Source organism: Salmo trutta, chromosome 9 (genome assembly GCF_901001165.1).
Source record: "Salmo trutta chromosome 9, fSalTru1.1, whole genome shotgun sequence".
In the NCBI taxonomy this organism is placed as follows: Eukaryota; Metazoa; Chordata; class Actinopteri; order Salmoniformes; family Salmonidae; genus Salmo; species Salmo trutta.
Genome location: NC_042965.1, coordinates 37,812,858 through 37,833,138, shown reverse-complemented (window position 1 = coordinate 37,833,138; position 20,281 = coordinate 37,812,858). Strand labels below are relative to the sequence as shown.

Genomic DNA, 20,281 nt, shown 5'->3' with positions numbered 1-20,281 from the left:
CCTCTGCAGCAGAGTTAACTCTTGAGTCGTCCTTTCCTGTGGCGGTCCTCATGAAAGCCAGTTTCAGCAAAGCGCTTGATGGTTTTTGCGACTGCACTTGAAGAAACTTTCAAAGTTCTTGAAATGTTCCATATTGACTGACCTTCATGTCTTAAAGTAATGATGGACTGTCGTTTCTCTTTTCTTATTTGAGCTGTTCTGGTCATAATATGGACTTGGTCTTTTACCAAATAGGGCTATCTTCTGTATACCACCCCTACCTTGTCAAAACACAACTGATTGGCTCAAATGCATTAAGAAGGAAAGAAATTCCACAAATTAACTTTTAACAAGGCACACCTGTTAATTGAAATGCATTGCAGGTGACTACCTCATGAAGCTGGTTGAGAGAATGCCAAGAGTGTGCAAAGCTGTCATCAAGGCAAAGGGTTGTTTCTTTGGTTACTACATGATTCCATATGTGTTATTTCATAGTTTTGATGACTTCACTATAATTCTACAATGTATAAAATAGTAAAAATAAAGAAAAACTAGGTGTGTCTGTAACTGTAACTTATATTGTAAGCACAGGTTATTATGCATAAGTAAATTATTGCAATGTGATCAACTACTTTGGCTATAGCACCATCTCCCTGGGAATGGAAAAGAGATATCTGTGAAAACATATCTCACCTTTAACGCCAGTTTAACTTTGGTAGCATAGGTATGGCCTGCTAAAACAAACGTATCATTTAGGCTCTACCGCCAGGACGGGAGATTGAATTGTGCTCTCCCTGGTTCTGTTTAGCGACGGTACGAGGCGATACGAGGGTTCCTAATGAAGAGATTCTGATTCTGTCAGCCTCTATCAGTCATATTCTATTGCGCCAGCCTGCTGCTTGAACCAAGGTGTCAGCCTCTATCAGTCATATTCCATTAACCCAGCAAGCCTGCTACTTGAACCCAGATGTCAGCCTGTATCAGTCATATTCCATTACCCCAGCCAGCCTGCTGCTTGAACCCAGGTGTCAGATCTATCAGTCAATAAACCCCCTAGCTCTTCCCTGGGCTTCCTGGCACTCAGATACTCCATCCAACCTCGAAGTAGGGAATTGCTTTTTATCATTCAAGAGAATTAAGACACATGGTAGATTTGCCTGCTTGATAAGTGGCAGCATCTTGAGATCTTACGCTGTGCCGCGGTTTCTGCCAGGCTCCATCTTCATCTCTGGGAATGATTGCTGTCTTACCGTCTTGATGCAACAGCATGGTTTCTCCCCACTGGGCGCAGACGTCAATTCAACATCTATTCCACGTTGATTCAAGTGGGCTGTCACAGCAGTTATTCAAAGAGCACAGCCACCAACTCACCATTGGAGGGGGATAATGAAAGGAGTGCCAGGAGAATTGAATCAAGGTGCATTGGAGATTAGCACGACAATCTTCAGAAGGAGGGGAAGAATAAGCCTAAAGGCGTCCATCTTTCTTATGTTTCTTAAGGAAAGGTTAACCTGTGAATATGAGGCGTTCTATGACAAAAGCCATTTGTCATCACATGGGAATAGGAATAATTGTCTGAAAGGTCACAAGCAATCAGTGATGTTTCCTCTGTGCAGTGAAGCACACCTGCTGTTTTTTATTATTATTTGGGACTCATTTATGCATGGAGAAACAGGTAGAAGAGATGTTTCGTCTATGTGATCTGAACTCACTCTCTTTCTCTCGTTCTCTCTCTCTCTCTCTTTCTCTCTTTCTCTCGTTCTCTCTCTCTCTCTCTCTTTCTCTCATTCTCTCTCTCTCTCTCTCTTTCTCTCTTTCTCTCGTTCTCTCTCTCTCTCTCTCTCTCTCATTCTCTCTCTCTCTCTCTCTTTCTCTTGTCCTTGCAGGTTTTCCACCAAGTATTGGATGTCTCAGACATGCATAGTATGTGGAAAAGGAATGTTGTTTGGACTCAAATGTAAAAACTGCAAGTAGGTCCTTTTTCCCAAAATGATCTTTGTTCATGAAAAGCATGTGTACACCATGACAAAACATTATCCTGGTGTGCTTAGTGAAGTAAAAAACTAATCTACATCAATCACTATGCTGGTTGGTTCTGGGTCATAAGCTCTGTTTTGTCATCCGTATGTGTTAATCTACATTCTTATTAGAATTCTGGAAAGATCATTTGTCACGGTATACTTTGAAACGTCTCTGAAAAGGAACTGAACAGCAATTACCATTATCATTTTAAACAGATTACTCAAATAAATTAACCCAACTTCTCAATCGACCGAATGAGACATCTTTGACAGAAGGACAGCTTTTTATTTCCTTAATGACACAGACTATTAAACATTCGGCATTTTTATTTTAACTGTTTTGAAAATGAATAGCAGAGATTCAGTGATGTCAGGGGTTATGTCCGAAGTAGCACCCTATTCCCTATATAGTGCTCTACTTTTGATCAGAAGTAGTGCCCTATATAGGGAATAGGGTGTCATTTCAGACACGACACTGGTTTCAGGGTGTATACCATTCTGTTTTTTCACTAGGCTGAAGTGTCACAACAAATGCACCAAAGAAGCCCCGCCTTGCCATTTGCTGATCATCCAGCGAGGAGGGAGTAACCCCCTCAAAGGTAACAAAGGACTGTTGGACCAGCAGCTTACTGTAAGGCTGAAGCCTGACTTCATGTACAGGCCACATAACTTCAAGGACCATTTCACCACTGGTCTTTCAATTCATACATCATCTCATTTAGCAGATGTGTTTATTAAAGTGACTGAAAGCATTATTGCACCATTTTAATAGCTGTAGACCTTGATACACAGGCCATTCTCAACATAAGCAGTAATACAAACTGCACATGTATCTCAAGTTAGGAGAGATATACTGTATGTAGCCCTACTGTAATTCAGCAGCACAAAACATATTCATATTAGGAATACTTATTAGGATTGTTATGTAAGTATTACTTTATTGAAAATAATACTCATTCTCTGTTATAGTGCTTTAGTTATAGAAGTATTACTTTAAAATAATACTCATTCTCTGCTATATTCTCTTTTTTAGTGGTTTTGTTATGGAAGTATTACTTTAAAAGAATACTCATTCTCTGTTATATTCTCTGCTTTAGTGGTTTTGTTATGGAAGTATTACTTTAAAAGAATACTAATTCTCTGCTATATTCTCTGCTTTAGTGGTTTTGTTATGGAAGTATTTCTTTAAAATAATACTCATTCTCTGTTATAGTGCTTTAGTTATAGAAGTATTACTTTAAAATAATACTCATTCTCTGCTATATTCTCTGCTTTAGTGGTTTTGTTATGGAAGTATTTCTTTAAAAGAATACTCATTCTCTGCTATATTCTCTGCTATAGTGCTTTAGTTATGGAAGTATTACTTTATAAGGTTCTCTGTCATCTGAAGTTAGTTTTTACTGTATGTTCTTTACACGTCTCTGTTTTTCTCCCAACTGGTGCGACAGACCACCAAGGAAATCAAGGTAAAACAATCAATTTATCAACCTTTATTTTTTTAACTACAGAACCTTTCTGAAGTCTCTGCTATTTGAAGTTGGCCAGCTATCTTACGGTGTTCTTAAGCGTTCCCTTGCGATAGTAATAAGGGACCATCTTCCATTTAAAACATTTAGAAATTTGAGTAGATGAAGACTTTCTCTAATGGACAGCCATATCACATCTGCTCAAAGCCCTCACTCAGTGTTCTGTTGTTCATGTCTGATTCTGTCTCTACCAGCTCGTTTGGTACGGACTGAATCGGTCCCATGTGACATCAACAACCCCCTCAGGTACACAGACCTGCACATCAGTCAGACGCTGCCCAAAACCAGCAAAATCAACAAGGTAGAAACCACCGTACACACACACACACACACACACACACACACACACACACACACACACACACACACTGCTCTGGGCTCCACATCTGAGGTTTGTCTTATCAAAAGTCCATCTGTTCTTTCTGTTTGAAATCCCCTGAATCTCAGTCTCTCAGACGGACTAGCAGTACTGGATTAATCAGTCTATTGGATGTTTTTGTTGTTGTACTAATTCGTTTTCACACTTCAAACAGTAGCCAACAGACGTATACTTTACAATTCTTCAAACACTGTTTGGGATTACAGAACTGAAAACCTCTACACCCTCATCATAACTTCACAAGGGGCATTTTATTGCCATGTTACATTTTAGGCAACATTTTGTGGCCCTTACAGTTCAGCGTTCTACCTCACTGTGTCCTGTCATTAGTTTAGCCTTTTTTAACGAGATACTTTTAATGTACATCTGCTAATTCACTATGACCGTTACTGGTGTAGTTTGAGACCAGAGTTTCTTCACTCCTTCACTCTGTACGACTTCCCCAATACAACCAGGAAATGAACATAGTATTAGCAGCTATAAGTCAACAACACACACAGCAACGCTCCATAATGAGAGAGGTCAACCAAGACCACTCATTTCTACCCTACCACGTAAAAGAGCTTTTAGCTCCCAGAGCACATATCTCTCTAGTATCTCTATGGACCCTCATCATAACAACACCATTAGACAACAGGTGCGTTGCCAGGTGCTATCTTGTGAATGAGGAAGAGTCTGAAAATATACTAGTTCCACCTGCTAATGGCCATAGAGATAAACTATAATACTGTTCTATTTAATTATGTATCTCTCTGTATCTCTCTCCTTATCTCTCTCTACCCCCCCTATCTCTCTATGTATCTCTCTCTTTACCTCCCTCACTCTCCCTCTCTCCCTTTCTCTCCCTATTTCTCCCTCTCTCTCTCTCTCGCTCTCCCTCTTTCTCCCACTCTCTCTTTCTCTCTCCCTATCTCTTTCTGTCCTCAGGATCCCATCCCTGTCCCGTACCAGCCAGACTCCAGTAGTAACCCCTCCTCCACCACCTCCTCCACTCCTTCCTCCCCCGTTCCCCCCCTCCCCTCCAGTGCCACCCCTCCCTCCCCCCTGCACCCCTCCCCACAGTCGGCACGGCTACAGAAACAGTTCAATTTAACAGGTACGGGATTTCATTGAAAACATTGAGTTTTTTCCCCCAGATAAAGTCTCAAATCAAACTTTATTTAAAGTTCATTTAGACATTTATTCTGATAGAAGTAGTACATTTAGTGTTACTACTGTTTGATTTTTAGAGCTGTCTGTTCAACGTCTCTGCTCTAGGAAAGACATTTCATTCTTGTCATTTCTACCCTTCTATGAACCCAGCTCTGTGCTGATTGTCAGTGAAAGAAGACAAAAAGGGTCCGCACCATAACTCTGATTCACTCTCGCTCTCCCTCCTCCCTCTCTCCTTCTATCCAGCCTCTTCTTACTTCAAATACAAGCAGCAGTTCATCTTCCCAGGTAAGTGCCTTGTAATTGAGCATTACGATACCCATACTGCACCAGGCCGAAGGAGGAGGGTACTTTTGATGTTGTGATTTGATGATTCTGTTCTCTCCTCCTTGACAGGTTCTAACTCTAATGCCTGTCTTAGTTTTTGGTTCCTTAATTTAGCCTTTAGAGCATTTACTCAGTCTCCTCTCCTCAGTCTCCTCTCCTCTCGTCAGTTTCCTCTCCTCAGTCTCCTCTCATCAGTCTCCTCTCCTCTCCTCAGTTTCCTCTCCTCAGTCTCCTCTCCTCAGTCTCTTCTCCTCAGTCTCCTCTCCTCAGTCTCCTCTCCTCAGTCTCCTCTCCTCAGTCTCCTCTCCTCAGTCTCCTCTCTTCATTCTCCTCTCCTCAGGTTCCTCTCGTCAGTCTCCTCTCGTCAGTCTCCTCTCATCAGTCTCCTCTCCTCAGTCTCTTCTCCTCAGTTTCCTCTCCTCAGTCTCCTCTCCTCAGTCTCCTCTCCTCAGTCTCCTCTCCTCAGTCTCCTCTCATCAGTCTCCTCTCTTCATTCTCCTCTCCTCAGTCTCCTCTCCTCAGTCTCTTCTCCTCAGTTTCCTCTCCTCAGTCTCCTCTCATCAGTCTCCTCTCCTCTCCTCAGTTTCCTCTCCTCAGTCTCCTCTCCTCAGTCTCTTCTCCTCAGTTTCCTCTCCTCAGTCTCCTCTCCTCAGTCTCCTCTCCTCAGTCTCCTCTCCTCAGTCTCCTCTCCTCAGCCTCCTCTCATCAATCTCCTCTCTTCATTCTCCTCTCCTCAGGTTCCTCTCGTCAGTCTCCTCTCGTCAGTCTCCTCTCTTCAGTTTCCTCTCCTCAGTCTCCTCTCATCAGTCTCCTCTCCTCATTCTCCTCTCCTCAGTCTCCTCTCCTCCCCTCAGTCTCCTCTCGTCAGTCTCCTCTCGTCAGTCTCTTCTCCTCCCCTCGGTCTCATCTCGTCAGTCTCCTCTCGTCAGTCTCCTCTCCTCAGTCTCCTCTCGTCAGTCTCCTCTCCTCAGTCTCCTCTCATCAGTCTCCTCTCCTCAGTCTCCTCTCCTCAGTCTCCTCCCCTCAGTCTCCTCTCCTCAGTCTCCTCTCTTCAGTCTCCTCTCCTCCCCTCAGGCTCCTCTCGTCAGGCTCCTCTCGTCAGTCTCCTCTCCTCGGGCTCTTCTATAGAATAGAACTAAATAAAAGCCTGCTGCTGCTGGTCTCTGTTGTCTAGCTGGACCATTACAGAGTATTTTAAAGCTGTGCATCTTAATCCTGCAGCAACAGGAAATCTGAATTATTGTGTTTTTTTTTGTAAGGGTTGATATGTTTTAATTAGGGCAAATAAAGTCTGACATTTTAAAGTGAAAATGTCAAACTTTAGAAGGCTTTTTAAACCTTGAATACATAGCAAGTTTTTATTTCAACAACAGCGTGATCAAATGAAGATCCTACATCTGCATGGGGGTGAAATGGGGTGTAACCTTTGGAAGAGTCAGAGATACAGTATAGTGATATAGGACTGATCCTCATAGTGTATGTTATGAAGCCACGAGTAGTGTCATGAGGCCAATGCTGTTAACAACTCCCACTGCTTATTTCTTATAATTAAATGTTTTAAGTTAAAACATTTAATTATAATTGTATTACATGTACTTACCAGCCTATCATACAACTCATTTGCAACCCAAAGCAAGACAAAGCAAAACAAAGCAACACAAAGCAGCACAAAGGAAGACAAAATAACACAAAACAACACAAAACTACAAAAAGCAACAAATTTCACTGCAGCTATCCGGCATGGCCGGGGGAAGAAGTTTAGTTGTGGGGTACTGAAATCCTTTTTTCTCTCTGCGCTGCTGTCGACTGTTTTGGTCCGCTCATAAAATAGTAATAAAGGCCAAGTGCACTAATTTTGGGGAAATAAATATTTTGTTTTATTTATTTATTCTGATTTACCAGGCAGCACTGCAGCAACCTCAGCACCCCTATGCTATCTGGTGTATGTGACAATATAACATAAACTACATGGCCAAAAATATGTGGACAACTGCTCGTCGAACATCTCATTCCAAAATCATGAGCATTAATATGGAGTTGGTCCCCTTTTGATGCTATAACAGCCTCCACTCTTCTGGGAAGGCTTTCCACTAGATGTTGGAACATTGCTGAGGGGACTTGCTTCTATTCAGCCACAAGAGCATTAGTGAGGTTGGGCACTGATGTTGGGCGATTAGGCCTGGCTCGCAGTTGGCGTTCCAATTCATCCCAAAGGTGTTCGATGGGGTTGAGGACAGGGCTCTGTGCTGGCTAGTCAAGTTCTTCCACACCGATTTCAAGAAACCATTTCTGTATGGAGCTCGTTTTGTGCATGGGGCATTGTCATGCTGGAACAGGAAAGGGGCTTCTCCAAACTGTTGCCACAAAATTGGATGCACAGAATGGTCTAGAATGTCTTTGTATGCTGTTGCATTATTATTATTTATTTATTTCACCTTTATTTAACCAGGTAGGCTAGTTGAGAACAAGTTCTCATTTGCAACTGCGACCTGGCCAAGATAAAGCATAGCAATTTAACACATACAACAACACAGAGTTACACATGGAATAAACAAAACATACAGTCAATAATACAGTAGAAAAAATGAAAACAAAAAGTCTATATACAGTGAGTGCAAATGAGGTAAGTTAAGGCAATAAATAGGCCATGGTGGCAAAGTAATTACAATATAGCAATTAAACACTGGAATGGTGGATGGGCAGAAGATGAATGTGCAAGTATAGATACTGGGGTGCAAAGGAGCAAGATAAATAAATAAATAAATACAGTATGGGAATGAGGTAGATAGATGGGCTATTTACAGGTGCAGTGATGTGTGAGCTGCTCTGACAGCTGGTGCTTAAAGCTAGTGAGGGAGATATGAGTCTCAAGCTTCAGTGATTTTTGCAGTTCGTTCCAGTCATTGGCAGCAGAGAACTGGAAGGAAAGGCGACCAAAGTAGGAATTGGCTTTGGGGGTGACCAGTGAGATATACCTGCTGGAGCGTGTGCTACGAGTGGGTGCTGCTATGGTGACCAGTGAGCGAGATAAGAGGCTTTACCTAGCAGAGACTTGTAGATAACCTGTAGCCAGTGGGTTTGGCGACGAGTATGAAGCGAGGGCCAACCAACGAGAGCGTACAGGTCGCAGTGGTGGGTAGTGTATGGGGCTTTGGTGACAAAACGGATGGCATTGTGATAGACTGCATCCAATTTGTTGAGTAGAGTGTTGGAGGCTATTTTATAGATGACATCGCCAAAGTCGAGGATCGGTAGGATGGTCAGTTTTACGAGGGTATGTTTGGCAGCATGAGTGAAGGATGCTTTGTTGCGATATAGGAAGCCGATTCTAGATTTAATTTTGGATTGGAGATGCTTAATGTGAGTCTGGAAGGAGAGTTTACAGTCTAACCAGACACCTAGATATTTGTAGTTGTCCACGTATTCTAAGTCAGAGCTGTCCAGAGTAGTGATGCTGGACGGACGGGCAGGTGCGAGCAGTGATCGATTGAATAGCATGCATTTAGTTTTACTTGCATTTAAGAGCAGTTGGAGGCCACGGAAGCAGAGTTGTATGGTATTGAAGCTCGTCTGGAGGTTAGTTAACACAGTGTCCAAAGAGGGGCCAGAAGTATACAAAATGGTGTCATCTGCGTGGAGGTGGATCAGAGAATCACCAGCAGCAAGAGCGACATCATTGATGTATACAGAGAAGAGAGTCGGCCCGAGAATTGAACCCTGTGGCACCCCGATAGAGACTGCCAGAGGTCTGGACAACAGGCCCTCCGATTTGACACACTGAACTCTATCAGAGAAGTAGACGATACGAAAGAGAGGTTTAACAGGCTAGTAATAGGAGTTGGAAATAATTTTAGAAAGAGAGGGTCCACATTGTCTAGCCCGGCTGATTTGTAGAGGTCCAGATTTTGCCGCTCTTTCAGAACATCCGCTATGTGGATTTGGGTGAAGGAGAAATGATGGGGGCTTTGGCGGGTTGACCGGGGTAGGGGTAGCCAGGTGGAAAGCATGGCCAGCCGTAGAGAAATGCTTAATGAAATTCTCAATTATAGTGGATTTATCGGTGGTAACAGTGTTTCCTAGCCTCAGAGCAGTGGGAAGCTGGGAGGAGGTGCTCTTTTTCTCCATGGACTTTACAGTGTCCCAGAACTTTTTGGAGTTTGTACTACAGGATGCAAATTTCTGTTTGAAAAAGCTAGCCTTAGCATTCCTAACTGCCTGTGTATATTTGTTCCTAACTACCCTGAAAAGGAACTAAGGGGCCTGAACCATGAAAAACAGCCCCAGACCATTATTCCTCCTCCACCAAATGTTTCAGCTGGCACTATGCATTATAGCAGGTAGCGTTCTCCTGGCATCCGTCAATCCCAGATTCATCCATCGGACTGCCAGAGGGTGAAGCGTGATTCATCACTGCAGAGAATGCATTTCCACTGCTGCAGAGTCCAATGGTGGCGAGCTTTACACCACTCCAGCTTGACATTGTGCATGGTGATCTTAATCTTGTGTGCTGCTGCTCGGCCATGGAAACCCATTTAATGAAGCTCCCGACGAACCGTTCCTGTGTTGAGGTTGCTTTCAGAAGGAGTTTGGAACTCGGTAGTGTGTGTTGCAACACGCTTCAGCACTCTGCGGTCCCGTTCTGTGAGCTTGTGTGGCCTACGACTTCGTGACTGAGCCGTTGTTGCTCCTAGCGGTTTCCACTTCGCAATAACAGCACTTACAGTTGACCGGGGCAGCTGTAGCAGTGCAGAAATTTGACAAACTGACTTGTTGGAAAGGTGGCATCCTATGATGGTGCCACGTTGAAAGTCACTGAGCTCTTCAGTAAGCCCATTCTACTGCCATTGTTTGTCTATGTAGATTGCATGGCGGTCTGCTCCATTTTGTCAGCAAAGGGTGTGGCTGAAATAGCCATATCCACTCATTTGAAGGGGAGTCCAGATACTTTGTATATTCAGTGTATTTGTTTATTTTTTCCCCCTCATTTTCTTTCTTTTTTCATTTTGTTTTGTAAAACAAAATCTAAAAATCTGTTTTTGCTTTGTCATTATGGGGTATTGTGTGTAGATTGATGAGGAAAAAAACGATTTAATCACTTTAAGTATAAGGCTGTAACGTAACAAAATGTGGAAAAAGTCAAGGGGTCTGAATACTTTCCAAATGCACTGTGTGTGATATTACACTGTGCTGTGGTATAAAGACTATGTAATGTCCAGTGTTGTGATGATTTAACAATATACCTCTCCTCTCTAGATGTGGCCCTGGCCCCAGAGGCCCCCAGCAGGGCACCCCAGGTCATCCTGCACCCTGTCCTGTCTGAGCCGGGGTAAGTAGGAAACTAGGAAACGGGATTGCTTTCTTTATATTTTTTTTGGCTCAACCATGGTACCTGGTAGTAAACCAATGTCATGCAATCAACATCTAATGAGAATGTCAGTGAGGTGTCAATCTTTGAGATGACACGCGACATAAAGTCTCCCAGTACCTTGGGAGCTGTGTTGGCCACAGAAACACACCATGCAGCAGATAAGTCACTGTCAGAGACTATTTAATTCAGACCTTAGTCAATCAAGAAGGGGTGGTTGAAGGGAAGTCTGCCAAGTAGCTTGGGAGGAGTGTCGGCCATAACGCTGTTGACATCGTGGATACAGTATAAACAACATGAGTTATTGTGACTATTGTATTCTGATCTTAGTCAATCTAGAAGGAAATAAATTGTTTAAAATCCCAATGGGCAAAAACTGGTTGAATCAACGTTGTTTCCACGCCATTTCAAACCAAAACACCATGTGATGACCTTGAATTGATGTGGAAAACGAATTGGATTTGCAAAAAGTAATCAACATAATTTTTTATTTTACTTAACTAGGCAAGTCAGTTAAGAACAAATTCTTATTTTCAATAACAGCCTAGAAACAGTGGGTTAACTGCCTTGTTCAGGGGCAGCAAAGCAGATTTGTACCTTGTCAGCTCAGGGATTTAATCTTGCAACCTTTCAGTTACTAGTCCAACACTCTAACCACAAGGCTACCTGCACCTCTAACCACTAGGCTACCTGCCGCTCTAACCACTAGGCTACCTACCTCCTCTAACCACTAGGCTACCTACCTCCTCTAACCACTAGGCCACCTCCTCTAACCACTAGGCCACCTCCTCTAACCACTAGGCCACCTCCTCTAACCACTAGGCCACCTCCTCTAACCACTAGGCCACCTCCTCTAACCACTAGGCCACCTCCTCTAACCACTAGGCCACCTCCTCTAACCACTAGGCTACCTACCTCCTCTAACCACTAGGCCACCTCCTCTAACCACTAGGCTACCTGCCTCCTCTAACCACTAGGCCACCTCCTCTAACCACTAGGCCACCTCCTCTAACCACTAGGCCACCCTGCCGCCCCTAAGGGAATTTCCTCTTTTCTTTCCACCTAAATTTTCACCTAAATCCAATGACATGATGACATGTGTTGTTGATTTCACGTTGAATTCACGTTCTTTGACAACTCAACCAAATGGAAATCAAAACTAGATAGGCCCAGTGGGATAGCTCTGATTCGTCCTCTGTCTCCCTCCACCAGTGAAGTAGGACAGTGAAGTAGGTCACAAAATGACATCCATTTTATTTTTAAATGATATGCCAAGAAATCTTGTAGCGCGACACAGAGCAATGTTTGCATGATCTTGTGGGCAAAAACAGACCGTCTCATATCACATCTCGTCTGTCGGTCTCTGTCCCTCCATTGGTCGAGGGATGGATAGGGACTCAAAATGATTGGAGCAAAGACGTTTTTGTGACAATTTCAATGAGAGATGCAGGACAAGACAAACACTCTGGGGCTAATGTTAGCATGGCCTTAACCTCATGCTATAGTTAGGATGCCAACTGGATTCCACTTAGGTTACTAAAAACCACGGCTGCCGAAAACAAGCAGAAGGAGAAGACGAGGAGTGATGCCAATGTCTTTGGACTCTAAATCCATCACATAAATAAATGCAAGGTAGCGCTCAGTAACTTTAGCTTTTAGAAACTGCTTACTGTATGTACCAAGATGTTCAAATAAACCTAAACTAGCTTTCATAGACGATTTTCATAGTCAATTGTTGGTGGATTTTTAAGCTGAAGGAAATGGCTTACTGTTTTAATGACTTTCTAATGTTTTTTATACCTTCTAAGTGACTGACACAGGTGTTATTTCAGTGTCAATATGACTGGGGAAAGGTGCAGCCATCTCTCTCTCTATCTTGCTTTTTCTCCCTCTATGTCTTTCTCGCTCCTTCTTTCACCTTCTCTCCCCCTCTCTCTCCTTCTCTCCCCATCTTTCTCTCTTTCTCTCCCGCCGCTCTCTCTTTTTCTCTTCCTCTGCTTTCTGACAAATATGAATCCATTATCTTGGTTATGAAACCCACATTTTCATAATGTAATTAAAGCCAGTCTTCTCCTCAGTGTGTAGCTCCATGCACTCCCTCACCCAGCCAGAGTCTAGTACCAGCTGTCAATTTTCCCCACCTCTTCTCTAGGTTAATGAGGGCCTCTCTCTGGCCCTGACTGGATCCTCTCATTAGGAGACTGAGGTCCTACCAGGGGCCACGTATACCACAGGAATCACATACATCATTTCATACACCGTCCCCATCACAACACAGGGCCACCAGTAGTATTACTCTGAGAGGGGGGGGGGGTTGTGGGTTGTGTGTGTGTGGGAGGATGTGGGTTGTGTGTGTGGGGGGGATGTGGGTTTTGTGTGTGTGTAAGGGGATGTGGGTTTGGTGTGTGTGGAAGGGGGTGTGTGTGGGGGGAGGGAATGTGGGTTTGGTGTGTGTGGGAGGGTGGTGTTTGGGTGTGTGTGGGGGGTGGGGGTTGGGTGTGTGTGGGGGGTCGGGGGTTGGGTGTGTGTGGGGGGTGGGGGTTGGGTGTGTGTGTGGGGGGGTGGGGTGGGGGTTGGGTGTGTGTGTGGGGGGTGGGTGGGTTGGGTGTGTGGGGGGGTGGGTGTGTGTGGGGGGTGGGTGTTTGTGGGGGGTGGGTGTGTGTGGGGGTTGGGTGTGTGTGTGGGGGTTGGGTGTGTGTGTGGGGGTGGGGGTTGGGTGTGTGTGGGGGGGTTGGGGGTTGTGTGTGTGTGTGGGAGTTGGGTGTGTGTGTGGGGGTTGGGTGTGTGTGGGGGGGTGGGGGTTGGGTGTGTGTGTGGGGGGTGGGTTGGGTGTCTGTGGGGGGGTGGGGGTTGGGTGTGTGTGGGGGGTGGAGGTTGGGTGTGTGTGGGGGGTGGGGGTTGGGTGTGTGTGGGGGGTGGAGGTTGGGTGTGTGTGGGGGGGTGGGGGTTGGGTGTGTGTGGGGGGGGTGGGGGTTGGGTGTGTGTGGGGGGGTGGGGGTTGGGTGTGGGGGGGGTGGGGGTGTTGGGGGTTGTATTAGGATCCCCATTAGCTGTTGCAGGTTCCACACAAAACATAAAAGATTACATAATTAATAACCCTAGTGTGTGTGTGTGTGTGTGTGTGTGTGTGTGTGTGTGTGTGTGTGTGTATGCAGGTGTGTACAGCTCTACTGATAACACAGAGGTTGGAAGAGCTTACCTGTAGAATGCCTTTCTGCCTGGCCACCTAGCTAGATAAACAGAAAGGAGGGTTCAGAAAGTGCATGGTGTTTAATCACCATCCATGATGCGTGATTCAACACGGTTCATTGCAGATCTGTTATGCTAGCATGTGCAATGTAAAATGTGTGTATGATGCTAGCGTGTGCAATGTAAAATGCTCATCCCATCTGCATGCCCTCCTCTTGCTTGCAGAGTCGAGATGAACCCTTTAAACCCTTTACTACAGATTGAAGTGGAACCTACATCAGACGTGAGTTCACCCTCTAATGAAATTGTAGGATTTGTTTCTGAATAGAATCTGTGTAGCATTCGTCATTTTTTGTTATAGTTTGGCATGCTGACGCTCCAGATGGCAATCCTCTGCAACCACACAACAAGGCTGTCCATTTTCACCATTTCAATTTCATTTATTGGATTCATTTATTAGAATATAATGTAATAATTGCACAGTAGAGCCCAGAGGATAGAGGATAACACATTAAAGAAGTATACAACTAGTTTGTCTAATTATCTGTTCTCTTTCGCCACAGAACCCATAGCATCAATAATTAGAACTCATGGCTCAATCTGGGGGAATAGAGATTGGAGGTCAACATGTGATGTCATTGTATGCAGATGACATTTTAGTTAATTTATCTGAACCAGAACATTCTCTGTCATTTATTTTACTACTGTTGGATACATATGGTGCTGTATCAGGATTCAGAGTGAAATAATGTCTATTTCTAATCAGGACTTCTCAAGCTTTGAAAGTAAATTTAAATGGAAATGGACAAAGACGTATATGAAATAGCTCGTTGTACTAATACCATGCAATCTTTAGGAGGCATATAAAATCAATTACTCTTCTTTAAAAGGAGACTTTGGGGTTTTGGCATTGGGGCCCTTCATCTACTTCCCCAGAGTCAGATGAACTTGTGGATACCATTTTTTATCTGTGTCCAGTATAATGGAGGTTAGAGGTAGTTTCTAACTAGCGTTAGCACAATGACTGGAAGTCTATGATATCTACTAGCATGCTAGTAGAGAAAGGGCCTTATTGCCAAAATCCCGAAGTATCCCTTTAATAGATAAGATTTAATCTAATATTCAGAGATGAAGATCTCGCACCATTTTTATGTTAGGTAGGGTCAACATTTTCAAAATTAATATATTACCAAGGTTGATGTATTTATTCCAGACCTTGCCAGTTTCAAATCCATCTAACTTTTTAAATAAAATTAACGGCCTGTTCTCCAACTTTATTTGGACTGGAAAGACCTCAAGAGTCAAATGGACTGTTTTCCACTTCCCCTCTAATGCTGACTGTTTTCCACTTCCCCTATAAAGCTGACTGTTTTCCACCTCCCCTATAATGCTGACTGTTTTCCACCTCCCCTATAAAGCTGACTGTTTACCACTTCCCCTAAAAAGCTGACTGTTATCCACTTCCCCTATAAAGCTGACTGTTTTCCACCTCCCCTATAAAGCTGACTGTTATCCACTTCCCCTATAAAGCTGACTGTTTTCCACTTCCCCTATAAAGCTGACTGTTTTCCACTTCCCCTATAAAGCTGACTGTTTTCCACTTCCCCTATAAAGCTGACTGTTTTCCACTTCCCCTATAAAGCTGACTGTTTTCCACTTCCCCTATAAAGCTGACTGTTTACCACTTCCCCTATAAAGCTGACTGTTTACCACTTCCCCTATAAAGCTGACTGTTTACCACTTCCCCAATAAAGCTGACTGTTTACCACTTCCCCTATAAAGCTGACTGTTTTCCACTTCCCCTATAAAGCTGACTGTTTTCCACTTCCCCTATAAAGCTGACTGTTATCCACTTCCCCTATAAAGCTGACTGTTTTCCACTTCCTCTATAAAGCTGACTGTTTTCCACTTCCCCTATGAAGCTGGAGGTCTTGGACTACCTTATATGAAGATGTATGACTGAGCTATTTTTTATTTATTTTTATTTTTATATATATTTTTTCGTAATGTATATATATATATATACTGTATATGTTGTTCCCCCCCCTTTTTCCCCCAATTTCGTGGTATCCAATTGGTAGTTACAGATTTCTTTAAATTCTTACAACCTAAGGCATCTAGCATTGAAACAATACTGAAAGAAGCTGCTACGCCAAAGAAGTTGATTGCCGAAGTTATATCAAGGTGGATTGAAGCGTTACCTGCTGGTTCAGAACCTATAAGGAAACAATGGGAAACAGATCTAAAGGAAGAAATTGAGGAGAAACATTGGTCACAGAAATGTGGACGTGTTCATACCTGCTCCTATAATATAAGACAGAAACTACTGCAATTTAAGATCATTCGTAGGACTTACTATACTCCTGCCAGAATGCATGTAATGTACCCAGAAATGTCTCATCTCTGTTGGAGATGCAAAAAGCACAAAGGAACCCTATTACATATGCTGTGGTCCTGTAACAAACTGACACCATTTTGCGATAACATATGTGCTATAATTTCATTGTGTCTAGGAATTTATATCCATCCATCTCCACGATTATGTTTCTTGGGAAATGTAAATATTGGTGATCAATATCAGAGAACGTTTTGTAATCTAGTTGCTGCAACAACAAAAAATGTATCGCTATCAATTGGAAAGCTTCATATCCACCCTCAATAACAAACTGCAGGATTGAACTATCTAACTACATCCCATTAGACCCTACAGAACATCCAACATAAACCAGACATCCCATTAGACCCTACAGAACATCCAACATAAACCAGACATCCCATTAGACCCTACAGAACATCTAACATAAACCAGACATCCCCCATTAGACCCTACAGAACATCCAACATAAACCAGACATCCCATTAGACCCTACAGAACATCTAACATAAACCAGACATCCCCCATTAGACCCTACAGAACATCCAACATAAACCAGACATCCCATTAGACCCTACAGAACATCCATCATAAACCAGACATCCCATTAGACCCTACAGAACATCCATCATAAACCAGACATCCCATTAGACCCTACAGAACATCCAACATAAACCAGACATCTCATTAGACTCTACAGAACATCCAACATAAACCAGACATCCCATTAGACCCTACAGAACATCCATAATAAACCAGACATCCCATTAGACCATACAGAACATCCAACATAAACCAGACATCCCATTAGACCCTACAGAACATCCAACATAAACCAGACATCCCATTAGACCCTACAGAACATCCAACATAAACCAGACATCCCATTAGACCCTACAGAACATCCAACATAAACCAGACATCTCATTAGACCCTACAGAACATTCAACATAAACCAGACATCTCATTAGACCCTACAGAACATCCAACATAAACCAGACATCCCATTAGACCCTACAGAACATCCAACATAAACCAGACATATTTGACAGAATTTGTAAATTGTATGTTGACCATCTTCAAGAATGTTTTGTATAGTGGGTGTTTTGTTGTTGTTGTGTTTTTGTGTTGTATGAAAAAATAAATAAATACAAATAAAACACTTATCGTGGACCTGGATTGAAAGGAGTTTCACTCTTCCTCTCCTCTTCATCTTCCTCTCCTCTTCATCTTCCTCTCCATCTTCCTCTCCTCTTCATCTTTCTCTTCTCTTCCTCTCCTCTTCATCTTCCTCTCCTCTTCCTCTTTCTCTCCTCTTCCTCTCCTCTTCATCTTCCTCTCCATCTTCCTCTCCATCTTCCTCTCCTCTTCTTCTTCCCCATCATCTTTCTCTCCTCTTCGTCACCTCTTCATCTTCCTCTCCTTTTCCTCTCCTCTTCATCTCCCTCTCCTCTTCCTCTTTCTCTCCTCTTCCTCTCCTCTTCATCTTCCTCTCATCTTCATCTTCCTCTACTGTTCCTCTCCTCTTCATCTTCCTCTCTTCTTCATCTTCCTCTCCTCTTCATCTTCTCTTCATCCTCGTCTTACTCTCCTGTTCATCTTCTCGTCATTTTCCTCTCCTCTTCATCTTCCTCACCTCATCATCTTCCTCTCCTGAACAGAACGATGAGGTGGAGGATTCGGAGGATGAATTTGAGGAGATGAACCTGTCTCTGCTGTCGGCCCGTAACTTCCCCCGCAAGGCCAGCCAGACATCCATCTTCCTCCAGGAGTGGGACATCCCCTTCAAACAGCTGGAGATAGGAGAGCTCATCGGGAAAGGTAATAGAATAGAATACAAAACAGTTGTATTAGTCCAACTGTTACATCTGTTCTATATTGCCCCATACAACGCAGTCACAGTCATTTGAAAAGAGCACATGGTCAGCCATTGTGCAGAATCCTTGGAGCTAGGTTACATTTGATTTTAAATAAATGTAACTAGGCAAGTCAGTTAAGAACAAATTCTTATTTACAAGGACAGCCTACCAGGGAACAGTGGGTTAACTGCCTTGTTCAAGGGTAGAACGACAGATTTTTACCTTGTCAGTTTGGGGATTTGATCCAGCAACCTTTCGGTTACTGGCCCAACACTCTAACCACTAGGCTACCTGCCACCCCAAAGTGCCTTGCTTCAGGGTCGCAATGGTGGGACATTTTAGCTGGGATCTGACACTAGTTGTCCTTTAGTTACCAATTCAGATCCCACGTGAGATTTGAACCAGCGACCCTCTGGTTACAGGTCCACCTCTCTAACCTCTAAGTTACCTTCTGCTCTCTTCAGGTCGCTTTGGCCTGGTGTTCCACGGGCGCTGGCATGGTGAGGTGGCCATCCGCCTCATCGACATCGAGCAGGACAACGAGGACCAGCTGAAGGCCTTCAAGCGGGAGGTGATGGCCTACCGTAACACCCGACATGAGAACGTAGTCCTCTTCATGGGTGTCTGCATGAGCCCCCCACACCTTGCCATCATCACCAGGTGAGTCCCCTAAACCCTCACATGTGGGTGTGTGTGTGTGTGTGTGTGTGGTCCTCTTCATGGGTGTCATGAGCCCCCCACCCCTGGCTATCTTCATCAGGTGAGTGATGATGTTTGTCATTCCTGAGCTCTGTTCCAACATGGATTCCAGCCAACTGACTAACTGACTGTGGTCTTCTAATCGAACTGCATCAGTAAGCATGTCGTTGTGGGTCCTCTTCAAGTACAGGATGGGGAATTGGGTCTGACAACCCTGCCATAATTATACTGGACAGTTTAGGAACAGCAATACATTAAGTAACATCTGTGATGGTAGGTGGTAGTTCTCTTAGTATAGGGAAGCAGCCCGACCCTTTTAACGTCACAGTAACCCCCTCCTTAAATTCACCTCCTGTCCCTGATCCCACAGTGTTAACCTCCTAGAGTGGTGAAGTGGAAGCTATCGCCCAATCCTTTTTCTGAACGTTGACATCAAAATCCCTGCAAAGCTATCGTAAAGCAGTGAAGCTGTGTAGAAAAATACAATACTCTTGCGAAGTAGTTTAGCTACGTACTATGAGTGACCCAGTCTTTGTTACCCTGGGGCCTGAGTCAGAGTCTCTCTCTCTCTCCAACAAGGGTGATGTTTTTGTGGATTCACTATAGATCATCATACAGCGCTCCATTCCCTTCTGGAACACCCATGTGTGACATGGGTGTCTCAATGAAGCGAATGGCAGTGTCCTGGTTGTGCTGTCTGGCTGGCTGATTTGAAGTGCACTGGGTTAAGCCAGTGCAGTGATTCGCCACAGCCCTTGCGCGTTGTCTAAATATCTGTGCTTACACAAAGACTGGGGTTTCAGGATGCTCTGTTATAGGTTTAGAGACATGGTATTGTTTGTCATGTAACAGGACACCCCCCAAAAATGAACTTGTTGATTAATCTCAAGGTGTTTATCTGGCAGGAGATTTTTATTAATAAAATCTGAAATCTTAGTGGCAGGCTAAGAACAGAAACAGACAATGTTACGGACAAGAAAATTCATGTTTGCTAAGGTAAAGGCGGAATCCAAACTACCTCACGAGTAGAAGTGTATACTTGGAGATGAAGCAGTTGTAATCATATTGTAGCTAAATCCCTGTCTAGACGTGACTAATTGTTTTGTAGTGTTCACTTTTAGGGAAATTCCTCTGTGGTGTGGTCCCTTTTTCAACAAAGGAAAGACTCCACAAAGTAACTGGTAAAGGTAACAAAACAACAATAATTCCTTTGATTCCATTTGATTCTCTCCCTCATTTTCTATTCGTCAGTTAAACTGCCGTGTCATTGTTTCTTCAGAGGAAATGTGAGGATAACTCATCAAACCAGAGTCTGAAGCCCCTCCCCTGTTATAATAACAGCTCAGTGCACAAAGTAGCAGAAATAATGTTTCACAAAAAAACTGAATCTAAAGACAGAGGATGTTATGCT

At 43.6% G+C, this 20,281-nt stretch overlaps 1 protein-coding gene across 4 annotated transcripts in view; it reads left to right on the top strand.

Moving 5' to 3' along the window:
* LOC115200503 (kinase suppressor of Ras 2) overlaps positions 1-20,281 on the top strand; it is a 115,506-nt gene that overhangs the window by 72,237 nt on the left and 22,988 nt on the right. For 3 of the 4 annotated variants that reach the window (XM_029763623.1, XM_029763624.1, XM_029763622.1), the window contains exons 8-17: positions 1,866-1,949; positions 2,514-2,599; positions 3,440-3,466; positions 3,721-3,827; positions 4,833-5,001; positions 5,304-5,345; positions 10,638-10,710; positions 14,164-14,221; positions 17,974-18,133; positions 18,636-18,831. In XM_029763623.1, the coding sequence (XP_029619483.1) occupies positions 1,866-1,949; positions 2,514-2,599; positions 3,440-3,466; positions 3,721-3,827; positions 4,833-5,001; positions 5,304-5,345; positions 10,638-10,710; positions 14,164-14,221; positions 17,974-18,133; positions 18,636-18,831 (1,002 nt within the window). The remainder of the gene's footprint in view (positions 1-1,865; positions 1,950-2,513; positions 2,600-3,439; positions 3,467-3,720; positions 3,828-4,832; positions 5,002-5,303; positions 5,346-10,637; positions 10,711-14,163; positions 14,222-17,973; positions 18,134-18,635; positions 18,832-20,281) is intronic. The other variant, XM_029763625.1, reaches the window with a different exon arrangement.